Source organism: Myotis myotis, unplaced genomic scaffold, assembly GCF_014108235.1.
Source record: "Myotis myotis isolate mMyoMyo1 unplaced genomic scaffold, mMyoMyo1.p scaffold_m19_p_2, whole genome shotgun sequence".
Lineage (NCBI taxonomy): Eukaryota > Metazoa > Chordata > Mammalia > Chiroptera > Vespertilionidae > Myotis > Myotis myotis.
In genome coordinates, this window is record NW_023416324.1 from 174,401,584 (window position 1) to 174,420,845 (window position 19,262).

General features: G+C 44.8%; 1 protein-coding gene across 1 annotated transcript; it reads left to right on the forward strand.

Annotated features, from left to right (window-relative positions):
- The first annotated feature begins 815 nt into the window (after positions 1–815).
- On the forward strand, positions 816–2,591 carry LOC118677080 (transmembrane epididymal protein 1A-like). The gene has a single exon (XM_036351849.1). The coding sequence runs from the start codon at positions 965–967 to the stop codon at positions 1,847–1,849; it is 885 nt and encodes a 294-aa protein (XP_036207742.1). The 5' UTR covers positions 816–964; the 3' UTR covers positions 1,850–2,591.
- The last annotated feature ends 16,671 nt before the right edge of the window (positions 2,592–19,262 follow it).

Here is a 19,262-nt window from a genome sequence, read left to right on the forward strand (position 1 = left end):
AAAAAAATATTTTTAAACTTTATCATTTTTAAATATAATTAAGTTTTCACTTTTTTTCTTTATGATTCCTGTCTCAGTATCATTCATATAAATACTTGCACAACTTCAGCATTATAGGAATTTAGCTAGGAATGTTAATAATAGCAACAATATAATTAATAATCACTACCATTTATTGAATATTTAATATGTGTCTCTACATACATTATTCTATTTAATCTTCACAACAAACCTTTGAAGTAATTATTGTTCCCATTCTACAGATCAGGAAACCGAGGCTCAAGAAGACAAAGTAACTTGCCCATAATCATGAGACTTGCAATGTTGGAGCTGAGATTCAGTCATTTTGCCGTGCACAAACTCTGAACTTTGTAAACAGATAAATAGACCTGGGACCTCTTCCTGGCTCTGCTGTGCTAGCTGCTAGGTGTCTTACCTTGTGGTACTCTTCACCCCTCTGAACCTTGATGTCATCTGTAAATTTTGCTTAACAATAACTCCCTCATAGAGTTGTTGAGGGATTTAAATTAAAAAAAAAAAAATCCAACATGCCTGGCACTAGAGACAGTCATAGAAGAGAGCCACCTCTCTTCTTTGCTGGAGTGACTTAACTCTTTCCCTCCCTACTCTCTGTTGAGGGGTGAGGTGGAGGGCAGAAGAGAAATGGTAAACCAGTGCCTGCAATGAGGTGCAGAGCTGGCAATTCTAGGCCTCGCCCATCTAAGTGAGGACAGAGCGAGGTGAAGCGCCACGTCACTCAAAGAGACCCACCCTGGGAGGAACTCAGGTGCTTCCAACACGGGAGGTGAGGCCTGCTCTTCCAGGTGTGGGAGGCTGGGGTGGGGCTGATCAGGAAGATCTCCACTGCTCAGAAGCAGCCACTCTTGCTTGTGAGGAGAGCCCTGTGAGGTCGCTGCTCATCTGCCAGCTCTCACCCTGTTGGCCCCACACATACACAGAGACCATGGGTACCCTCGCCGGACACCTGCTGCCAGGGTTATGCTTCCTCTTCATCTCACTCTACTACTCCGTGCTGGTGTCCTTGGCCCTGCTGCGGGGACAGAGGTTTCTCCAGCTCCCTCTGCCCCCGAAGGAGAAGCGAGGACACAGGTGGAAGCAGGTCCCTGTGCTAGGAGTGGGGAAGGTCGTCATCAGCCTGACTGGCATCTTGGCCGAGTTCTTCTACCCTCCAGGAGCCAATCGGATGAAGATGGTAAACTGGGAGGACCCTCGGCGGCCGTTCGTGTTCTCGAACAACTGGCATCATATCACCATGTACGGATTCTTCATGCTCAGCGGTGTGGTGGACATTGTGAGCCAGGCGTGCCAGGCACGGCAGAGTATAAAGCTGGAGCGAGCGGCCGAGGCCCTGGCCTTCTGCGTCCTGGCACTGCTGATGATGGCACACATTGAGAACAAGAGCATCCTGGAGATCCGTGTGCACATCCTGTTCATTGTGCCCACCTTCCTGGTCAGCCTGGTGCTCGCCATCGAGGCCTGGGTCCCGGACCAGCCCCAACTCTGGGTGCTCAAGACCTGGTTGGTGCTGGTGTTGAGCACCTGGATGCTGCAGCTCTGCCTGGTGATGTACATCCCTCCCTCCGGGCAGCCTTGGCGATCAGAAAACCATGAGGACCTCGCTTTTCTCGCCATCTTCTTCTGCTGGCACCTGGGCTTAGGGGCCGCCATACTGGCCACGGTCTATGGCATCTGCAGCCTCTGGCATCATCACTGCTCCTCCTGGACAGAGGCCTCAGGTGCCAAATACCAGCCATGCCCCACAGGCTACAGCAGTGATGAGCTGGAGAAACTCAGGGTAGGGGCTGAGCAGCAAGATGGCGGTGTCTAGGATTAGAACCTTTGTGCGGGCCTTTTGTAATGAAAATGTTGGAGATGCCCATTGTGTGCATAGCATGGAAATGCCCTGGGGGTCTACAATGTGGCTTTCCATCACCGGAATCATTTCCTTGTTCCTAAATAAACCTTCCAGCTCCTAGGAGTGCTTCACTGCCCTCTCCAGGTCTGCCTCTTCCCTGTCTCACTATTCAGGATGGTTCCTGGCCATGGACTTACATGAAGTGAGAACAAGGAGCAGTACTTTTCTCTGACAGCTTTTGGGATCCAAGAGGAGAAAAATGAAATGAAGAAATAGAGGGAGGTGGGGTGTTGCTGGGGGCTCAGAGAGCGTTCTCTCCAGATAGCTGAGGCAAGGCTGACTGGCTGTGTGTGCGTGTGCGTGTACACGACGGGCTGCAATGTGTGAAAGAGAGGGGTCCTGTTTTCTTCATTTTTCTCTGTTTTTTATTCACACTATGTGTAGCAGGATGAAGAACTTGTGTTGTTGTTGTTCTGTTTAATCTCAACTAAATGGGGCTACTTCTACCTTCTAAGGGACTAAGGGATGAGGGGGAAGTGGGAGCAACCAATTTAGCAGAGACTCATGTCTGGGGAGAAAGGAGGCAAGGGAGAAATTCCCAAAAGTGGTTGTGAGAAATGAGAATTATATTTACATAATTTTACCTTGTTTGATTTTTGCTATAATATAAAAAAAACTCCATTGTTTCAACTTCTCCAGTAAAGTCTATGATACATACGTGTCTTGCGTGAGTGATTCTAGGGTAAGATCAAAGAAAACGCCCAGATTTCAGTTGGTGGGAACAGAAGGAGAGGAATTGCCATGAAATGTGGGTGCCAGTGGTTCTGAAGATGCAGGAACTCCGAGCTGAGAAAGACCCTGAGAATGCCAGCCCTCCGGAATTTGCAGAAATTTTCATTCAGTCATTGAGCTTCTCCCAGAATGAGGGCGGGGGTGGCAGTAAATCATGTACTCAGTGAAATACAGGAAAGCAAACTATATAAAAATACTTATCTCTGGGTACAGTCAGAAAGCCAGGGCTTCAAATAGCATGAGTGTGCTTCTGTTAGATGGATAAACCAGCACTTGGAAGTTTGAAGAGGCAGGAGGAAGGGAGGAGATGCTGTCCATAGCTGCGGAGAAAAGACCTAGAGAAAAGTGCCCACTCGGGAAGCAGCTGTGCCCACCCCCTCCCCTGCAGTCTGAAATGCTGTCCTCAGAGCCTGAGCAGCTTCCGGAAATATAGAGAGGCTTTTGCATTGCAGGGCTGCATGTTGTCATCTACAGTATCACTGGACACTCCCTAAAGAAACAGCCTGGGAACTCTGGGACAAGGGGTTGGGGCAGAGAAAGGGAGCAAGGGAAGGGATGGAAATGGGGCAAAAATCTGGCAACTCCCAGTGGCAGGGCTTAGAGGAGAGGGATACTCTGGATCTAGAGGAAGATAAATGTATCTTCCTCCAGCAGTTGGAACCCAGCCAGCCTCAGCTTCCCTCCCCAGCAAAGCAGGAGCCAGGCCAAGGAGAGGCCTGCACACTTCTTTCTGTCCCTGCCCTTAAAAGCCCAGAAGCAAAACCAGATTTACCCTGAAGCTAATAAAACTTGAGCTTCAGAGCCCCTCACTTTACATCTTCTGTCCAAAGCCTTGGGAGGAGCCATCACAAGGCATACATATGATCACATATTACTGAAAATTGCAAAAGTGAGACATTTCTGTATTCCTTTTTCTAATTAGGGACCTCAAATTGTATAAACTTAAGATTCCATAAAACCTGCCATGCCCCACCCTGAAGGATTAAGACAGATTTACTTTCAGGACGCCCGGCTAGTGTGGGTCAATGGTTGAGCATTGGCCTACGAACCAGGAAGTCACAGTTCCATTCTGGTCAGGGCACAAGCCCAGATTGCAGGCTCGATCCCCAGGTGGGGGCATGCAGGAGGTAGCCAATCAATGATTCTCCCTCATCATTTTGATATTTCTATTTCTGTCTCTGTCTCCCTTCCTCTTTGAAACCAATAAAATTATACTACAAATAAAAGGATGCCTTATGATAAATAAATCTCTTAGCCTATTAGTGGAACATTCTTTATTCAAGGATAATGTTAAGACTCTTCCTTCTTCAACTTGGAAACAAGAAACTTAAAATGCTTATAATGACACCATGTACTGGCTGAAACCACCTACTAAACTAAGTATAATCTCTTAGTCAACACCGTAAATGAGCGTTATCAGATATTAGGCCAGATTTAATAAGGAGGAATTAGAAGGGTAGAAGACTAATAGCTGGAGGCAAGAGGAAGTAATTTATAGAGGTGGATCCTGTTGATTATTTGTGCTGTGTGTGGGAATTTTGTCCTGCACATATGGCCCTTGCCCAGTGTATTAGTCAAGGTTCTCCAGAGAAACAGAACCAATAGGATGTGAATAGATAGAAATTTTAAGGAATTGGTTCATGAGATTGTGAGGGCTAGCAAGTCCAAAATCTTTAGGGCAAGCCAATAGGCCCGAGACCCAGGAAGAGTTGAGGCTGCCACTTTGAGTCTAAAGGCAGTCTGGAAGCAGAATTCCTTCTTCCTCAAGGCACCTCAATCTTTTCTTTTAAGGCCTTTAACTGATTGAATGAGACCTACCTACATGATGAAAGGTGATCTACTTAATCACATCTTTAAAAATACCTTCACAGCAACATCTAACCTGATGTTTGACCAAGCAACTGGGTACCATGGCCTCGCCAAGTTAAGACATAAAATTAACCATCATACTCAGTATATTGGAACATAGCCACTCAAACATGATTTATGTCAATTGTGTTTGCCATGATTTTTGGAGATCTTTCAAAATAATTATAGTAACTTCATTTTAAAGAAGCTTCATCATTATAGATTCTGATTGCATTGTAATTGTGACTATACAATGTTACATGGACTTCTTTCCTTCCCTGTTCCTTCTAGAAGAGAGACAGAGTGATGGGTAGGCAGGTAGATGACACTAATTTTTAAAGATTAAAAAAATAATATTTAGAGGATTTGGGGGGTATTATTCATGTTAGACATTTTAGACATATTAGAAAATACTAAAAAGTATTTTGAAATCTACCATAATGCCCTTACCCAAAATTAATTACTCCCCAGAAGAACTAAAAGGGTAGGATATTATTTTAATCACAGAATACATGATAGTACTTATCTATCAAAGATGAGACTTTTTCTGGTAATGATGACTAATATGCTTGATGGTTAAGGTGTGGGTGACTAAAGAAGTTTGGAGGTGAAGGTCACTGAAGATGAAGAAATCTAGCATTGTGGGAAGGTACTGAGTAAGGATAATGGCTTACCTGAGAAGATGGCAACCTTGGACTGGAAGAGAACTTTGGAAACCCTATCCTTAGTGAATCTGGGTGAGGAGTGAGGTCAGGAGACAACCTAAGGCATCAAGGAGAGCTAGAAGACAGAAAATGTAAATAGCATGAGTTTTGAAGGAGGAAGTGGCCAAGGTTAAGCAGATACCTACCCTACAGAGGTATGGTTAAAAGTAAATGAGGCACTACATATACAACACAATACAAAGTATGGTGTACAGTAGATGCTAATAAATATTAGTGTAAGAGACTGAATACACAAATGGGCAATGACCAGACCATATATAAAAATACAGCTCTGACCCAAAAACAGTAGCAACTAGCCCAGGGAGCCAGCCTACTATCTACAAGTCAGACTTGTAGAAAGTTAGATAGCTATCTCAGGCAACCAGTCCAGGAAGCCAAACAATAGCCCCTGCAACAGTTGGCTCCAAATGGGCAGGACTCAGTTGATAACTTACAGCTCCCCTAATTTTTCTCCATGCTTCCAACTTAGGACCAATCAAAGAAAGCTAATTATGCACCCCTAACCAATCCCATGGGCTACCCCACTTCTAGTTAGCCAGCCTACAGCTTCCCCATGTTAGTGGCTTCAATCAGGGCATACTTGATGCCTTCTCTTCTTTCTACTATGCAGCTTTTCCACTCCTCCACCTGCCTTGAGTCTTTGCCAAAAACCAAATGATGGTGGTTGGCTCCCTTGCTATACTCTGAATAGATAGCCCTTGCGTGTGTCCTTTGGTTGGTCTTTATTTATTTCCAAATGTTCAATTCTTTGATTTTTTTTATGCAGGCCGTTACTCAATATTTATTACCTACGATGTGCCAGACTCCATGCTAGTCCCTGAGAGCAATGAAGTGACCCAGATGCCAGGGTCCCTGTCTTCAAGCTGATTATGGTTCAAGGGAGAAGAAAGATAAATAAACAGCAAGCCAACTACACTCTGAAAAGAGCTGTAAGAAGGGGCAGGTAAGCTAGACTTGGAATCTGGAAACACTTCCTAGAATAGAGATGTCTCTGTTAGCAAATTCAAGGTGTTCCCTGCTTGGGGTGTTCTAGTCAAGGACCAGACATGGTTGTCATTAGGTAGTTTCATTTACTTGCAGCAAGTAAAGGAAACAGGAGATTCACATCCAAAAGCTCTGTCCCTCCAAGGGAGGCTTAGCCATTACTTATATACACTATTTAATTAATTACATGTTGATTTCTTCTTTGCAGTTGGCTAATCTTATCCTGTTGGATTCCCTTTGAGCTCATCAAGTTAAAGCGACATGTGCAAAATACTGGGCTACATTCTAATATTTAGCAAGAATAGTATTTAAGAATAACCTCACCCAGACCTTGAAACCCTTATCCTACTTATCATCTCCATGGGGATCTAAAGGATCAGTATAGCCAGAGAAAGAAGCGTGGAGGAAATATCCGGGAGGGAAGAAAGAACCAAGGGAAAGTCCCTCAGTCACAGCATAACCACAGAAGGAAGTGAACAAAATAGGGTAGTTGGACCTCAGTGTCTGAGCCTGGAATGGTGACATATGAACGTGGAAAAGCAGACAAAGGTCAGATTCCTTCTACACAGGAAGGAATTTTGTGTTTATGCTGAAGCCAACTATAATGATCGAATGCCCATTTTGGAAACATCACTCAGGCCTGGTGAAGGGCAAATCCGGAAGCAGAGAAACAAGTTAAGAAACTAGCAGGTGATGGTGGCTGGACAAGAAGAAAAGTGCATGGATTGGAGAGCTGCTTTAGTGGTTCCTGACCAGAATGGCATAGGTGAAGGTTGGTAGATGAGAAAGGGGCCAAGAAGCTTGGGCAACTGAGGAGAAAAGTAAATGCAATCACTGAGAAAATGAACACCAGGACACAGGCTGGAGGAGAAGAGATGAATTCTGGGTGGAGATAGAAAGTTTGAGGTGCTGTTCTGGAAGTAGGTGGCTGTACCAGTCAGGGGCTCAAGAGAAAGGGATGTGTAGAGAGGGAAATCTAGGAGTCACAAATGATCATCAAATTCATTTCTGGTCCTTCAGGAATGGATGAGCTCACCCAGGGAGAGAGTATAGGGAAGAGGAAACTCTGGGAGGTACCACATTTAACTGAGAAAAGGGAGAGGGGTACGTGTAAAGCAAACCATGAAAGAGCAGCCAGGGAGGTGGGAGGAAAACCAGGAAGTCGTAGAAACACAGAAACCAAATATTGCTAATGTACCAAGAAAGGGAGTAGTCAAGAAAAAAAGCCTTGTTTCTAGTTCACTATTCCGCCTTCTTTTCCTTTCCCTCCCAGTGAAGGACGGCCCCCAGGACACTGGGAGGGAATTTATTTTCCCAAGACGAGTGTAACTGGTCCTGTGTTGCTCCATCATGTTGCCCAAGCTGCATGAAGGAAGTGCCCGTGTTGGTACCGGTCGTGATGTAAAACTGGATGGTGAAAGAATAGGAAGAAATGGATCAGCTAAGGGTTTTCCATTATCTCAATAGAGTGGAACAGGGAAGTTAACTTAAGGACTACCGTGAGCATTATTCTAGTTTGATGCATGCACATTACGTAGGTGACTGTTCAGGTCAACAGCCCTGGTTATTGAGTGCCTACCATACCGCAGGTGGAAGCAAAACTTCCTCTGACTTCACTGGCCTGTGAGTACAAAAGGGACTACAGGAAGGACAGCGATCCATATTTCAAGGTCCTGCCACCCTTAACGCCTCACCCAGGTATCCTCCAAGTCCCCACAGCCTCCCGCTCACAATCTCCCCCCCCCCCCTCCTACCTTCCCTCTTAGTACACCTTCTCTCTCCCTCCTCCTGCTCCTCTTCCTCCTCTCTCTTCCTCACCCCTCCCCCGCAACTACCTATAGCTCTGGGCCGCCTTCTGTCCTCCGGCTGAATCCAGAGATCACCCATCTCCCTTCCTCGCTGCCTATGGTGTCCTTGGTAATGAGGCTGCTTTCTTCTCCACTTCGCAATTCTTGGAAGATACTGAGCAGAGCCAGGCTCCACCTGGAGAACGTCCTTATCCCTGACCGGTGCACACCCCCACCTCCCTCCCACCCCCCAACACACACACACACACACACACACACACACACACACACACACACACACTCACACCGGCAGCCCAGCGGGTCTCCAGGGACGCAGTTCTCAAGAACCAGTCGTGAGAGACTGAGTGCGCGGAGCGCTCTCCTGCGGCAGCACCCTCCTGTCCTGCGAATCAACTCATCCACCCTGTGGCCCAGGACAGACGCTAGGAGCATAGAAACTGGGAGACTAGGGTGGGCAGAAACTCGACTATTTTTTTTTTTTTTGTACTTCTGATTGTGTTACCATGTAAAGAAAGAATGCGGGTAATATGCTTGATGTTTTTTAAATGAAATCTAGCCCTAGTCGGTTTGGCTCAGTGGGTAGAGCGCCGGCCCAGGGACGGAAGGGTCTGGAGTTGGATTCCAGTCAAGGGCACGTACCTCGATTGCAGGCTCAATCCCCGGCCCTGATTGGGGCACGTGCGGGAGGCAACCAATCGATGTGTCTCTTTCACATCATGTTTCTCTCTGTGTCTCTCCCCCTCCCTTCCACTTGCCCTAAAAAGCAATGGAAAAATATCCTCAGGTGAGGATTAACAACAGCAAAAAATCTAAATAAAAAGTTTGCCAAGGTTACAAAACTAGCTGCAACGCTGTGAGAATGTGCGAGGAGGCCAGCCCAGTCAGGCTCTGCCTGGCTGTGGCCGCCTCATCCACGCCACCCTCTTGTTTCAGGGTCTCTGGCCTGAGAATGGCAGGGGTGCCGGGGCCCCAAACCCCTGCACGCATTTCTCTCCCTTCGCAGGGGCTGGGGCGGAGGTCGTGAAGTCAGCGGGGCGCCCACCTCTGCCCAGCTCCGGGGTGCCGCAAGGGCGCGGCCAGGGCTCCGCTTCCCAGGCCCGGCTTCAGGGGAGGAGCGCGCGCCTCCCCAGGTCTTTGATTTCACCACACCTTCTCTCTGCGCCCTGCCCTTGGAGGCCCTCCCTGGCGGCCTGGAAGAGGGCCCAGAGGAAGTGGTGGGCCCCCCCTTCGTAAGTCGCCTCTGTCCTCAGCGTCTCGCATGCAGGACAGCAGATTGGGGAGGCTGAACTTGAGCCAGGAAAAAAGTGTCCCGCGTGGGTGCTCAGGGTGAGGCTCCGGGGCCGCTGTGTGTCCTTGTCCCACCGCAGCTGGGGTGAGGGCGGTGCCCTTGGTATTCAGAAGTTCACACAACTGAGATGAGGAGGAGATGGATGAATCATGGATGGATGGATTCATCCAGTCAGTCAGTCATGCAGTAACTCTGTCTTTAGCGCCTTCTTAGCACATGGGAGGAAGCGGTGAACAAGGCATCGATCCTGGCCCTCACAGACCTGGGGTGGGAGGTGGCTGGAGACAAAATAATGAACTTGTAAGATCATGTATTGAAGTTTAGCCGCAAGTAATCTAAACCACCTCCTCCCACACACTATTAAAAGCAAGATTTCTTTGAGGAATTGCTCTCCAGCATGCACGGAAGGAGCCAGCAGGTGCTCACGCAGGGAGGGTATGCCTAAGCAGTATTTATTTTTTATTCATAAAGCATCATTCATCTTAATCACTGGAGCTTCTCAGAATTTTCTAAGTGCCCCTTTCCTTTTTTAGCAGCTAATTTTTGAAAAGTGAGAAAGAAGGGCAGCTTCATTTTACGAGGTCATTACAACGCTTTTGCCCTTTTGTTTAATACTCAGTTCCTGGCAGGACAGTGAGATGTCTGATGTGGTGACCATCAGTCATAAGGAAAAGCTCACATCTGAACGGCAAATGGTAGGGATACATGTAGATCCTACATGGAAATAGCAAGGTTTAATGCCCAGAAAATAGTGTCCAAAATGTCCAATTAATGGGGACATGTAAAACAACGACAAAAGGGATCAAACCCAGAGCACCGAAGGTTAAGACTGACGCCTAGCATGCCCAGGCCAGTCATTTTTCTTCAGCTGCCAAGCAGAATAATTTGCTCTGTGCTTAGTTTGAGGACAATTTTTTGTATGCAATTTGACATTACCTGCTCATTTATGTGGTACCCCACGCAAGGCCTACGTTCACACACAGGGTTACATGAAGGCAAAACAACATACCATGACTTACCTGTGCACAGGGTCAGGTTCAGAAAATTTCTATCAAAATTAAAACTACCAAGTTTAGTAATGCATTGCTCATTGCAAGGAGGGAAACATGCACCAGGGGGGAAGGTGGTAGAAAGGACTTCAGGATTTAGGTTTGTGTTAGGTGACTTTTGGGAGGGTTTATGGAAGTGGTGCTTTGCTTTCAAATGGATGCTGTCAAGAGGTGAGAATCCTATATAATAAAAGCCTAATATGCTAAGTGTCTGGTCATCAAAGAATAGTATTTAAGAAGAACCACCCAGACCTTGAAACCCTTATCCTATTTATCAGTGAAGATATTACAATCAAAGCATAATATGTTAATGACATGCTAAGGCCACTCAACTGCTTGCGCTGACCACCAGGGGGTAGACACTCCAACCAGTAGGTTAGCTTGCTGCTGGAGTCCAGCAGATGGGGAGAGATGAGCCGGACATGCCCTGGAGCCCTCCTGTGGTCCCTCCTTGGCCCCGATTGTGCACTGGTGGGGTCCCTCGGTCTGGCCTGTGCCCTCTCACAATCCAGGACCCCTCAGGGGATGTCGGAGAGTTGGTTTCGGCCTGATCCCGCAGGCCACTCCCCTTGGGAGGGCTCCAGATGCAGGGCTCATGGCTGGCTAGCATTGCTGTGGTGGCTCGATCCTGATCAGGACTGTTTGGGTGCAAGCTCTGGGCAGGCGCAGTGGAGCCGGGATGAGTGGGAACGTCAAGTAGGAGCTGCAGGCTGCATTGGACTGCGGGTTTTGGTCTGATCCCAGCAGGCCACCCCAAGAGACCCCACCCATGTATGAATTTTTAAACCAGGCCGCTAGTTGCTCTATAAATGAGTATTCTAATAAATGTCACCCAGAAGAACAGACTAGAGCAAGGCTAAAGTTAGTGTTGTAAAGGAGCTGCAGCCACTTGTATTGGCCAAGATGGGACGATGTTTAGTTATTTCTGTGCTTTAGTCCATGTTCACATTTTGTCTGTGTTCAGACATGATCACAGAGTGTTCTTGTCTTTATCTAGATTCATCAGGATCACAGAGTAGCCTTGCCTCTTAGTGGTGTTCAGGGAAATTGTTTATGAGCAACAGGAGAACACTATGCCAAGCATTGAGTGCCAGGCTGGCTCTCGGGTGTCAGGGACTGCGTTTCTCTTTTTTATATCCTAGCTGAAATAAAAAGGAGAGATAAAAATGGTTGATAATAAAACGATAGACATTTCCATGTGTAAATGTTCCAGCATAACTAAACTAGAATACATAATAGGATCAGATGGTTCCACTGCCTTATATAAGTCATTGGGATTAAAAATAAGAATATTGAAAGTGTTTCCTTATAATAAATACAGAAGAATGAAGTAGAGAGGTTCTAGTTAACATCAGAATTAAAATTTGTATTAAGCACTGGTCACGGCACATACCCAGGTTTTGGGCTCCATCCCTGGTAGGGGGTGTGCAGGAGGCAGCCAATCGGTGTTTCTCTCTCTCCCTCTCCCTTCCTCTCTCTCTGAAAAACAATTTAAAAAAACAGTTAAAAATTTGTGTGAAGATATATGTTAATAATACACCATGTTCATTTGTATATGCTAAAAGAAAGAAGAGATAACCTTCAAAGAAACAGGAATAACATGTTAAGCAAATTATAGGCTATCAAAAAAAGAAAATATAAGAAAGAACAATATTATCAGAACAACACTGACCTTGTTTCTAAGAGTAGTGATGAATGAATTCCTTCTGTGTGACATAGAACAAGGTAGTGGTAAAATATCTCAGAGCTCACATCTCCTGTCTTGACATTTCATTCAAGACAGACATTTCATTCTAGTATTTAAAAAGATCTTGAGGCCCATATATGATAAACCCCAAGAAAAGGCATATTTTAATTCCATGAGATTCACTTCAAGTCCCTGACCAACCCTGCTTCCCAAAGCTAAGTCAAACTGAGGCAGACTAAAAGAATAATAACACCCTACAGAGTGGTCCTCTGATTAGAGATAATGTTTGGGACATGCTTAGTTCATGGTGCTTTGAAAGCTAGCCATTGTCATCATTTTGGTCTACACACACACGCGCGCGCGCACACTCAACAGCTGGAGAGGATGTATGTTGCTTGGATCTCCATAATTGCAATTGCATGGAGGGTGCTTGATTGAATGTGTGTGTAGAGACCCCAGGCAACACTGCTGCAGGCTTAGACAGTGCGAGCCGGTATTGGGGGGATAGTCAGGAATGGAGAGGACAGGTTGGATGTAACTGAACTGGAACTTGCTCAGTTGGATATATGGATAGTTGTGTACAATATGCTTCAAAAAATTTACCTTTGTGCCTTTTTTTGGATGGGGGGGGGGAGTTTGTTTTCATTCATTTATTTACTTAAAAATATTTACACTTCACTGTGTTCGCCTGATTCTACTCATTGGGATAAATCCTTCATGAACCTCAGCTTCCTCTCTATACAGTGGGGCAATAATATCCTGCAAGATTGTTGTGAGGACTAGATGAGATTTCATGAATACAGCACCTAGTGCAGGACCTGGTATGCAGCAGACAGTGCATAACTGTTTGCCTTTAAACCCACTGAGGAGCCCACCTTCCTGCCGCTCAGCAGGCCTGCACCTTGGATAGTAATTGATGGAAGATGGAGAGTAATTGATGACTTGAAAGGGATGGCTCCTCCCGCCCACCTCCCCCTCCTAGCGTGCAGCATCTCCCAATGCCAGCACCACCCCTCCATTGCCCCTGGCACTCACTGCTCAGTCTGCCCTCCTGCCTCTGCCCCACTGGACTGACTCTGGAAAAGTTTTTAAATAACATCACAAAAATGCGACCCTACATTTTACATGATTGAGTTTATTTTACTGTGACCTGGAGTTATTTTGTTTCATCAGGTGATGCAGAATAGAGACTGGATTGAAAGAGAATACAAGAAATCTTAGAGAAGTTAGGCCTTCAAGGTGGGCCACATGGGACTGTAGCATAGTAACTGTGAAAATCCTGAAAAACAGCAAGGAATTAAAAAAAAAATAACACAATTTTCACAAAATGTTTTTCTTTGCATTGTGCTAAACATCTGGTACTAATTTTTTTTAATGGCCTACAAACCTTTTTAAATGGACAACAATTTATAGCAGAGGCTCTCGATCTGTGATGCATACAATGATACTGGAAAAGAGAATTATATTTTCTATGAAATCATTTTTAAGGGCTTCAAATACTGTCAACACCTTTGTATTCATTGTCAGTGATTTTGAAAATAAATGTCCACTGTGGCTTTTTTCATTCTTTAACCTTATCCATGTGAGCAGAGAGCATTCTTATCCCACAGGGGACTTCAGTAGTGACAATGTGCTTGTCTGATCTCATTACACAGCCGATACTAAACAGCTTTCACAGTCTCATCGATTTTTCTTAGAACAGTATCATCAGAATTCAGTGTAATTTTTTCCTGTCACCATTCTAATAATCTATCATTCATTGGTAGTTGGAATTTTTCTACAATGTGTTGCTTTACTCTGTTTTGCAAGCGTTTGTACTATTACAGAAAACAGCAACAACTTTACCTTCTACTCAAGGATGTTTTTTAACATTCAGTGTGAATTTTAGTTTTTAAACTTTTTCTTTAAACTTCAGAAATATGATACGCCGTCAACTTTATAAGTGTGGTTTTTTGTAAAAATCTTCACTTTACTTGATGGGGTGACTTTATTTAAAAAGAACTGTGGAGTTGTGTGTTGGCAACACATGTGGGCAGTTATAAAAACAAATTTTCAATGTTCAACAGAATATTGTTGACTCTTTTCCTTTGCATTTGACACTGTCACACAGGCTGAATCAGAATATTTCTATGTAAATGTAGAATCACCATGAAAATGACAGTTAAAGTGCAGAGGAATTTTCTTCATCCAATCATACAAGACAGTTCTTAGCAGTGACTTTTTAAAATGGTGAGCTCTCAAAATGGGAAAGTTTTAAAGAAAACAGTACAATCTTTCCTTGACATATGTTCCTAGGAAATTTGGTACTTACTAAACCTTTCCCCCCAAAAAAACCTCATAACTATGTGTTCATTTGTAAACTGGAATTACAGTTACCTACGGTCAACCTTTGTCCAAAAATATTAAATGGAAAATTCCAGAAATATACAGTTTATAAGTTTTAAATTGAATGCCGTTCTGAGTAGCAAGAGGAATCTTGAGCCATCCCGCTCTGACCCACCCTGGACACAACTCATCCCTTTGTCCAGCACATCCGTGCTATGCATGCTCCCTGCCCGCTAATCACTTAGTTATCTGGAGCAGCGATTTTCAATTGGTGTGTCTGGGCAGGCACATTCTGTGCCACAAGAATTTTAAAACATGAAATACCTATTTAGTCAGGGGCACTGTCCCCTTTTCCCTTCGATTGTCAAATAAAATAATGACAAGAGCCAACACAACAATAGCCATCTGGTGTGAATGAATCAAAATTACACTTATTTTTTTTAAATAAATCTTTATTGTTCAGATTATTACAGTTGTTCCTCTCCCCCCCCCCCATAGCTCCCTTCCACCCAGTTCCCACCCCACCTTCTGCCCTTACCCTGCCCCCCCCCCCACTGTCCTCATCCATAGGTGTACGATTTTTGTCCAGTCTCTTCCCACACCCCCACACCCTTCCCCCGCCCCCTGAGAATTGTCAGTCCGCTCCCTTTCTATGCCCCTGATTCTATTATATTCACCAGTTTACTCTGTTAATCAGATTTTTTATTCACTTGATTTTTAGATTCACTTGTTGATAGATATGTATTTGTTGTTCATAATTTTTATCTTTATCGTTTTCTTCTTCTTCCTCTTCTTAAAGGATACCTTTCAGCATTTCATATAATACTGGTTTAGTGGTGATGAACTCCTTTAGCTTTTTCTTATCTGTGAAGCTCTTTATCTGACCTTCAATTCTGAATGATAGCTTTGCTGGTAAAGTAGTCTTGGTTGTACGTTCTTGGTATTCATCACTTTGAATATTTCTTGCCACTCCCTTCTGGCCTGCAAAGTTTCTGTTGAGAAATCAGCTGACAGTCGTATGGGTATTCCCTTGTAGGTAACTGGGTTTCTTTCTCTTGCTGCTTTTAAGATACTCTCTTTGTCTTTTGCTCTTGGCATTTTAATTATGATGTGTCTTGGTGTAGTTCTCTTTGGATTCCTTTTGTTTGGGGTTCTCTGTGCTTCCTGGACTTGTAAGTCTATTTCTTTCACCAGGCAGGGGAAGTTTTCTGTCATTATTTCTTCAAATAGGTTTTCATTATCTTGCTCTCTCTCTTCTTCTGGCACCCCTATAATTTGGATGTTGGTACGCTTGAAGTTGTCCCAGAGACTCCTTACACTATCTTCATATTTTTGTATTCTTTTTTCTTTTTGCTTTTCCGGTTGGGTATTTTTTGCTTCTTCATATTTCAAAACTTTGTCTTGATTCTTGGGATCCTCTTGTCTGCTGTTGGATCTCTGTATATTATTCTTTATTTCAGTCAGTGTATGCTTAATTTCTAGTTGGTCCTTTTTAATATCCTCGAGGGTCTCACTAAATTTATTGGCGGTTTCTAGAAAGTTCTTGAAAAACCTTAAAAGTGTGGTTTTGAACTCTATATCCTGTAGTTTGCTTTCCTCCATTTCTGTCATTTGTGACCTGTTTCTTTGTCTCCACATTTTTGGTGCTTCCCTGTGTTGATAGAGTGGCTTTCTGTGCTAAGTGTCCTACAGGGCCCAGTGGCTCAGCCTCCCTAATTACCTGAGGTGGACACTCTTGGTGCACCCTTTTGTGGGCTGTGTGCACAGTCTTGTTGTAGTTAAGCCTTGATTGTTGTTGATATCACTGGGAGGAATTGACCTCCAGGCCAATTGTCTGAGAATCAGCTATGTCTACAGTGGGAGAACTTCTGTGCTGAAGACAACCTTGTGGGGCAAGACTTGCTTCAGTGGGGCTTTGGTGCTCACTGAGTCTGCCCCCTGAGTGTGTCCCTTATGGATCTGAGGAGTTGTAATCTGGATGGTCCCACTCTGACCACTGGGTACACTGGCTCTTGGATCTCTAAGGAGGTGCTAATTTAGTGTCTGCCTGAGGCTACCCAGCAGGAGCTATGGAGAGATCTGCAGATTCCTCTTATTTGTTTGGGGTTTGGAGGTTCCCAGATGAGGCCCAGCTGTGAAGCAGTGCAAGCTGCTGTGGGGCCTTGGGCCTTCTTTTGGATGTTCTGGGTCTCTCTGACCCAGCTGCAGTTTGTTAGGTAATTTTAGATCTCAAAGGGCTAGCCCATTCATATGCAAAAGCCTCTGCACACAGCTTGAGTGGGGCGGGGTCTCAGGGAATCAACAGGGTGGAGCAAACAGCTATGGCTGATCCTCAGCCCTGTCCTAAGAGGCCCCCGGGTCTCAGTGTCCCGTCTCAGTGTCTCAAGGTAATTGCTGCAAGCACTTCTGAGAGAAAGCTGCCCTCAAGTTCCGCCTGCTGCCCGACAGTCCAGTTTCTCCCCGTATGAGTCTGGGTCCCCAGAGACTCACCCAGAACTGAAGTTCAAAGCTGTCGGAAGCTTGAGACTCCCTCCTGATTGAAAAAGACACTGGCCTCCTCCATTGCCAGCCCTTGCAGCGTGCGCCTCCATACCTCTGCACTTTACTTCCACACCTCCTCTGAGTCTCAGTGTGCTTTTCTCCTTCCTTCTATTTGTAGAATTTCCACTCAGCCAGCCTTCCTGTGGTTCTGGATGTTGTCTGTTTTGTCTTTTAGTTGTAGTTTTGAAGTGGTTGTGCGAGGCAGCAATTTCAGTGCTTACCTATGCCACCATCTTGGTTTTTCTCAAAATTACACCTATTTTGATTGATTCAAAAATATATTTTTTGAATATATTTTTGATCAGCAAAAATATATCTACATTTGGTGGGCCACAGATTTTTAGTAATTAGTTTATATGTGCCATGAGATGAAAAAGTTGAAAATCGTTGACCTGAAGTTATATTTGAAGTCTGGCACATTATTGGAAGGCCCTTGAAAGGCCCCCAGACCTTCCCATTCATCTTGGTTATCAGAGAGAGAGAGACCACCTCCACATTACAGTCTATTGATGTAATTGCTCTATTTTATTATTAGTTATTGTTGCTAATCTCTTACTGTGCCTAATTTATAAATTAAACTTCATCATAGGTGTGTACATATAGGGAAAAACAGAGTATATGTAGGGTTCAGTGCTGTCTGTGGTTTCAGGCGTCCCCTGGGGGTCTTGGAACATATTCCCTGCAGATAAAGCAACCACTGTAGTCCTGGGCTCAAATAATTATAAGCAGATTTTTCACCTGCATAATTCCAGGTTCAGTTATATTCTAGAACTTTATCATTATAAGTCTTGAGGGACACAGGAGAAATCTTTTATTGTGCTAGTCTCGCCCCACTAAATGACAGCAGCAGTGCCTGTTTATTATGGGGGGAAAAACCACCACCAACAACAAAAAAATTCCAAAGTACCCCTGGCAGCAGTATAGCCCTCCAGAGAACCATTCATTTTTATGAAGCTACAATCACACGTCTGTGGATAACAATCTAAGTTACACCTGATTAAATAAGAATACAGTCGCCGAAACCGGTTTGGCTCAGTGGATAGAGCATTGGCCTGCGGACTGAAAGGTCCCAGGTTCGATTCCGGTCAAGGGCATGTACCTGGGTTGTGGGCACTTCCCCAGTGGGGGATGTGCAGGAGGCAGCTGATCGATGTTTCTCTCTCATCGATGTTTCTAAATCTCTATCTCTCTCCCTTCCTCTCTGTAAAAAATCAATAAAATATATTAAAAAAAAAAAAAAGAATACAGTCACACAAACATAATCAGGACCATTTAAAAACCTTTCTGCGGCTCAGGCCCTTACTTGGAGGTCCTACCCTAATTATATCAAGCATATGAGAATGCACCTTCACCCTACAGTAAATATACTAGTAGCCAAACCAGCTATGTGTCAGGCCCCGTTCTAAGTATTTCACAACACCCTCTGAAGTAGGCGCTATTATTATTCCTAGATGAGAAACAGGCTCAGAGAGGCTCAGTGACTTGCCCAAAAACATAGAGCTGGTACGTGCTGGAGCCCAAATACAAAGGTAGGCCCTCTTATGCCAACATACTATGGCCTGTACAACTGTTGTAGAGTTTCTATTGAAGACTAATTTAAGATATCATTTATGAGTTAGTTGAATTGCAGAGGACTTAACCTTTGTCCGTTTCAGTTGTGAGTTTCCGTTTTGTATTATGAGCCAATCGTTTAACTTGAGGTCTCAAACATTGTGAGGAACTCAAAAGGCCCCCAGGTCTCCGGTACCAAGCTGGCACTGTCTGAAGCCTACATGCAATCAGGGAGACACACGCAGGCACTCGCCTTCTCCTTCTGTTTGTCAGTGTGTGCGTGCATGCGTGTGTGTGTGTGTGTGTGTGTGTGTGTGTATGAACAATGGCAATAGTTAGCTTCTAGAGCACTGTGACCCATGCAATCATCATTTCTAATAGCACCCATCCTGTAGGATGTGTTATTATCTCAATTTATAGATGAGGAAACTGGTGTCAGGATAATTAAGTGACTTACCCAATGTTACACATAGCCCATGACAGCTAATTCAATCCTTTTGTCTTCAGAGCCTCTGCCCCTCCCCTGCCCATGTGGACTCAGTTTGGGCCCTTTGGGACTTTCCTGTCTCTTTCTTAATGTTCCTTCCCCAGAACTTGGCAGGTTTCCAACTGTCCTGCCACCCAGTTCCCATCAGGAAGAGATCACAGCTACTGGTTCTTTCCCTACAGCCCCTGTCATCCCATCCCAGAGCAGGACGAAGCCCTCAGACTCTCACTCTAACGCAGCCACCAGCAGAGGCTGTTCTGGATGGGGAACTCCAGAGGACGACTTTCTCAGTGCCAGACCT